Source organism: Phalacrocorax aristotelis, unplaced genomic scaffold (assembly GCF_949628215.1).
Source record: "Phalacrocorax aristotelis unplaced genomic scaffold, bGulAri2.1 scaffold_127, whole genome shotgun sequence".
Lineage (NCBI taxonomy): Eukaryota > Metazoa > Chordata > Aves > Suliformes > Phalacrocoracidae > Phalacrocorax > Phalacrocorax aristotelis.
This window is the reverse complement of record NW_027441293.1, coordinates 12,147-17,500: the sequence shown is the minus strand read 5'-3', so window position 1 is coordinate 17,500 and position 5,354 is coordinate 12,147. Positions and strand designations below refer to the sequence as shown.

Here is a 5,354-nt window from a genome sequence, read left to right as displayed (position 1 = left end):
ACCCCCCCCTCACTCCAGCCCCTCTCAGGCAGCTGCAGAGAGCGAGAAGGGCTCCCCTCAGCCCCCTCTTCTCCAGGCTAAACCCCCCCAGCCGCCCCCCAGCACACTTGTGCTCCAGACCCTGCCCCAGCCCCGCTGCCCTTCTCTGGACACGCTCCAGCCCCTCCAGGCCCTTCTTGTCCCGAGGGGCCCAAACCTGAGCCCAGCACTCGAGGTGGGGCCTCCCCAGGGCCGAGCACAGGGGCCCCATCCCTGCCCGGCTCCTGCTGGCCACACCAGTGCTGACACAAGCCCGGGGGCTGGTGGCCTCCTTGGCCACCCGGGCACTGCTGGCTCATGCCCAGCCGGCTGTCAGCCAGCACCCCCAGGGCCTTCTCCGCCGGGCACTTCCCAGCCCCTCTGCCCCAGGCCTGGAGCGTTGCCTGGGGTTGGTGTGACCCAAGGGCAGGACCCGGCCTTGTTAAACCTCGCCCAGCTGAGCTCGGCCCATCGCTCCAGCCTGTCCCGGCCCCCCTGCAGAGCCTCCCCGCCCTCCGGCAGAGCAACACCCCCGCCCAACTCGGTGTCACCCGCAACTCACCGGGGGGCGCCCTCGATCCCCTCGCCCAGATCAACGACACTCTAAAAGTGTTGTTGCTCCAAGCGAACAGGTTGACAAATCTAAATTACCCTTTTCCTCTCAGCTCTTTGTATTCATCTTGGGTGAACTCCATGACCTGTAGGATCTTCTCAGCCTTGGCGATGGACGTCTCAGAGAGGGAGATGCCATAGCGAGCCGAGGTGTGGAAAACAAACAGGAGCTTAGGGAGTTCATGTCCCTTGGTGGTCTTCAGGCTCTTGAGGATCACCTGTATGAAGGCGCCGATATTTTCTTTCACCTGGACAACGAGAATAAGGAGACGCTGTTTCACCAGGCTGGACAAGGTGGTTTTTCTCCAAGAACAGCCTTGTCCAGGGCGGAGGGTGGGAGGAGACTTCTGCCCTAGGGAGAAATCAATTATTCCTGGTTCCACACATCTATCCAGGAAGGTCCCCCATGGTAAATACACCGGGCAGGAGAAGGCTCTTAGGTTCACCCCTCCGATGCCCAAGCCACCCCTCAAAATGAGGGACATCACTTTCCAACTCCCCAGAGGTTTCGGTGAACACTTACCGCTTCCACATCCGACTTGCAGGTGAACTCAAAGCTCTCCCCTGTCTCGGCGTCCCCGAGACAGACGTTGATGCTGTCTTTGTATCTATCCAGTTTCCTCTCGATCTCCTCCAGAGAGTTCCAGGAGGTGACGTAAGGAGAGAGATTGTGCTCCAGGTATTCCATCTGGATCTTGGACCTGTGTGTGGGTTTCAAAAAGGGGGTCCAAATCACGTGGCTGCTGCTGTTGGAGATATTGCATTCGATGTGTTCAAAGAAGGTCCACTTCCCTGGGGAAAAAGGAAGAATTTGGGGACAAAATGTTGACGCGAAGCACCAAAAGTATGAAACCGTCTGCGCGTTTCGCCAGCCTAAGAGGTGCCACCCATTTTCCGGACAGGATTTAGGTTTTATGGCTTGGGTGCCAGCCCTGAGTTTTATTACAAGGGGGGGGGGGGGGGGGGAAAAAAGCTTATTTTTAGAAGCAGCTCATAAACCTGCGGCTTGAAACCTCCCAAAATAAACCAGGATGAAACGGGCCAGCCTGCGACCATCAGCGTTGCATCCAGTCGTGGCTTTGGAGTAAATAACAGCACTTACCATCTGCTCTGATCTCCGTTTTGGGTATCTTCATGACACGAAATACTTGAGTGTTTCTGTACTTCAAGGTCTCCGGGATGTCAGAGTTGTCTAAAGAAATGTCCTCTAATTCACACTCTCTCCCTTGGCTGTAGGTGTTAACGAGGGCGTATTTATAAAAGATGAGCCCTTGTTGCAGGTAGGAGAGGGGGATCCTGGTGCTGCCCGTGATCAGCCTGTCTCTGGAAGAGGAAAAAGAGTCTGTTGGCTTGGGATTGACCATCAAGGTCAACCCCAAGCCAACGGTCAAGTTTTAGCTCATCCAATGAGACATCAACGGCCTTGAAAACATCACGGAGAAATCCATAGCCAGGTTTGTCAGCCAGGGGACGAATGAAACCCACCAGCCTAGCTCCGATCCTGGGGCGGGGCTGAAAGATCGTGGCCCCAGCCAAAACGGCGGCTCCATGAGTGATAAGGAGGTTGGAGGAGCCACCACCAAGTGTTGCGATTCCACCACGACGTCTCCATTTGGGGATTCACCTCCAACCTCTGTAGCAACCTGCAGGGCGGTCTTTCAGCCCAGAGCCGAATCTCCCAAAGGAGAACTGCGGCGGAAACACCTTCTCAGCATAAATTCAACCATCGTTTCTTTCACCTTTTCTCCATGTTGGTGAATTCTTCGCAGAGGCCGGGCTGTTTGTAGAGGACAACGCAGATCTTGTATCTTTTGTCGAGCTTATGACATTCTGACAGCACAGCGACAAACTCTAGGGTCATCATGTCTTGCAGCGAGGGGTGTCGGCCAAACAGATACTGGCTGGGCTGGCAGCTGTCGGAAAAGAAGTGGTGGGTCTCCACCGTGTCCCACTGCCACCATCCCCCTTCCCCATCTTCACCTGCTCCACCACTCACTTCCACTTCAGTTGGTTCTTGGCTGATGCTCTCAGAGGTTTTGCATCCTCTGCGTCGTCATCTCCCACTCTGTTGAAGACGCCTTGGTTACTCTGAGGTATTTTAGAAAGACCTGGATGCCTCAGAGCGAGCACCCAGCGCTTGGGTGTGGGAAGAGGATGTGGAAGGACACCCTGGGGGTCTCCCTATGCCAAGCGGAGGTGGGATTTGAGGGGAGAAGGGACCTAACGATGCCTAAGCTGCATCTCCTCCCGCCGTAGCCCCTCCCCCTGGGGAGCCGCTGGACAGCACTCCAGATCCAACCCCAACCTCTTCAGTGGTGACATCCCTCCATGCAACGAACCTGCTGGAATGTCCTGGGCCTTCTCTGATCTCCTGGTCAACTGCAACTGAGGAGAAAGCATCAATTAACGCCTCCAAAGAAGGTGGCAAGCCAAGAAAAGGTAGAACTTGGGGTTCACTAGGGAAAGGGGAGCTCCTTGCACCTTGGGCATGGTCTTCTTGGAAGAAGAACCCCAACCCGCTCTAGGAGCAAGGTCTTTACTGTCCTCCCAAGCTCCACCAGCGCTCAGACACAGCCTTGCTGGGGACAGGGATAGGCAGCGAGGCTGGCAGGGAGAGGGCAGCTGCTGGCACGGCCCATCGCATCTTCCTCCCAGGACAGGTCCTGGGGGAAGCCCAGGAGGCTTTTGGGTGTGGAGTCACCAAGAGCTTCCACCTCCCAACCAGCTGTCACCCGGGGCCGCTCTTGACGTGACTCAGCACCCAATTTATCGTCAGAGAAGACGATGTGACCGAGGAAATGCCCTCACCGGTACCTGCACGGTTGAGGTTCTCCTGGTTTATCTCTGCTCTCTTAGCGTAACCCTGGACCTTCACCTGGAGACAATTAAAATGGGAAGAGTTAAAGGAAGAAAAAAATGAAGCTCAAAAGCTGAGAGGTTAAAGGACCGGAGAGACAAAGGCCTGGGCAGGGTCTTCTTCTGCCCCCACCACTTGTAGAGCATTGAGCTCCAAAATCCAGGCCAGTGACACTATCCTGGCATGGAAAACTCAACTTTTGTCCTTCAAGAACTTCAGCCATGAGCTCCAAAAGCCACAGTGGACTCACCGGACTGGTCAGACCCTTCTGCTCCTGGTTTCCCCACGCTTCCTTCGGATAGCCGCCAGTATTCTGGTAATACTCCTTCTCCACCGACATGTTGCAGAGCGCTGGGGTCTGCTGGAGCTGGATCTCGTCTCGTGGTGGGACTGCGGGAGCCTGGGCAGGAGAAGGACAGAATTACTGGTGGTCACAAGAGCTTTTGGAGGAACATTGGAGCCACCTCGGAGCGCAACGCGGCTATAAGTCCCTCAGGACCACAACCTGACCAGCATGGGACCACTTCAGCAACGCCAAGCCCCCAGAGATGCCTCCACCAACCCAGCAGTGACCAAATATTCCCCATCACCTCCCAAAACTCGCGCGTATGCAAGCGCCTGGATTAATTACCGCATTTTTAAAGTCAAAACGGGCTCTTTCCTTTCAGATTGACCTCTCCCATGGAAGATTGGGGTTACTTTTCTCCACGGCAGCTCGTAGGGTGCTGCTTCGCAGCCGAAACGGCGCTAGCAGGCGGATGTTTGAGGTTTTGCTAAAGAGAGGACGTGCAAGGCCTCTGTAATCAAGCTCCCCCCGCCCCAGCGAAGGCTAAAAGGTTGCGAGGGGGAACAACGAGGCGAAGGACCCCGAAGATCCTCCACTTCGTGTCATTCTCCACGTTAAAAAGCAAAAATGAATGAGCACGTCTTGGGTGGGGGTGGGGGGTGGTTGAGAGTTATTTATTTTTTAAACGGGGGCCCGGCCTCCCTGTGGGAGGAAGCAAGTGATTTCTGCTGCATGGTTTTGTTTTCTTTCATTTGCTTCTCGGTTCTCCTTCACTTCGTAGACCTTTCTTTTTTTTGGGGGTTTTTTTTTTTTTAATCTCGCCAAACAAGTTGCTTTCACTTTCCATTCCTTTTTCCCGTACCACGACGATAACAACCCCAGCCAACACCCAGAGCAAGAATCGGCCGCACGGAGCTTCGCCAACAAACCCAGGTCTCTCAGGCGCCCCAAAATTTGACATTTTCACGAGTAAAAACCCTATTTCAAGCTCCCGAAGGGTTCCAGGCACCCACCTTGTGTCCGCTGAGGAATTCGGGGCCCAGATCCAACCGCAACCCATCATCTCCGTCTCCCACCGTCCCTGCCCCGACGGTACCCGGTTGGGCGCCGGGAACCTCGCCGGGGCTGACGTCGGGCTCGTGATGTGCCGCCTCCCGGTCGGGGGCCCAACCGATAGCCTCAGGAAGGGGGTCGCGGCCGGTGGGCGCCGTCGGATTCATCCCGGGGTCGCCGATAGCTTCGCCGCCCGCCGAGGAGCCGCTCTCGCCCTCCTGGGCGGGTTTGGGCTCCAGGACCTGCAGTTCTTCTCCTCCGTCGCCTTCGGAGCCCTCGGCCGCGGCGCCCTGGGCCCGGGCGGGGACGGGGGAGGTATTTTAGCACCGAACGCCCGGGGTCCGAGAGCAAACAGGGCTTCGGGGCTCAGAAATAGCCGTTTGGGGAGCTTCGGGCCTCCAAAACACCCATTTAAGGAGCTTTTAGGCTCAGAAAGGGTGATTCAGGGAGCTTTTGCCCTCAGAAAAACACGATTTAGGGAGCTTTGAGGCTCAGAAACACTAATTTAGGAAGCTTTTGGGCTCAGGA

The 5,354-nt window shown here is 56.0% G+C and overlaps 1 protein-coding gene across 1 annotated transcript in view; it reads right to left on the bottom strand.

The window, feature by feature from the left end:
• The window catches only part of LOC142051293 (E3 ubiquitin-protein ligase rnf213-alpha-like), a gene marked incomplete at its 5' end in the record, with an annotated part of 51,322 nt that extends 46,206 nt beyond the window's left edge, over positions 1-5,116 (bottom strand). Inside the window, 9 exons of the mRNA XM_075080438.1 lie at positions 670-878; positions 1,154-1,422; positions 1,733-1,953; positions 2,370-2,543; positions 2,627-2,695; positions 2,970-3,015; positions 3,445-3,505; positions 3,738-3,887; positions 4,787-5,116. Of these exons, the coding sequence (XP_074936539.1) occupies positions 670-878; positions 1,154-1,422; positions 1,733-1,953; positions 2,370-2,543; positions 2,627-2,695; positions 2,970-3,015; positions 3,445-3,505; positions 3,738-3,887; positions 4,787-5,116 (1,529 nt within the window). The remainder of the gene's footprint in view (positions 1-669; positions 879-1,153; positions 1,423-1,732; positions 1,954-2,369; positions 2,544-2,626; positions 2,696-2,969; positions 3,016-3,444; positions 3,506-3,737; positions 3,888-4,786) is intronic.
• Positions 5,117-5,354: the final 238 nt, after the last annotated feature.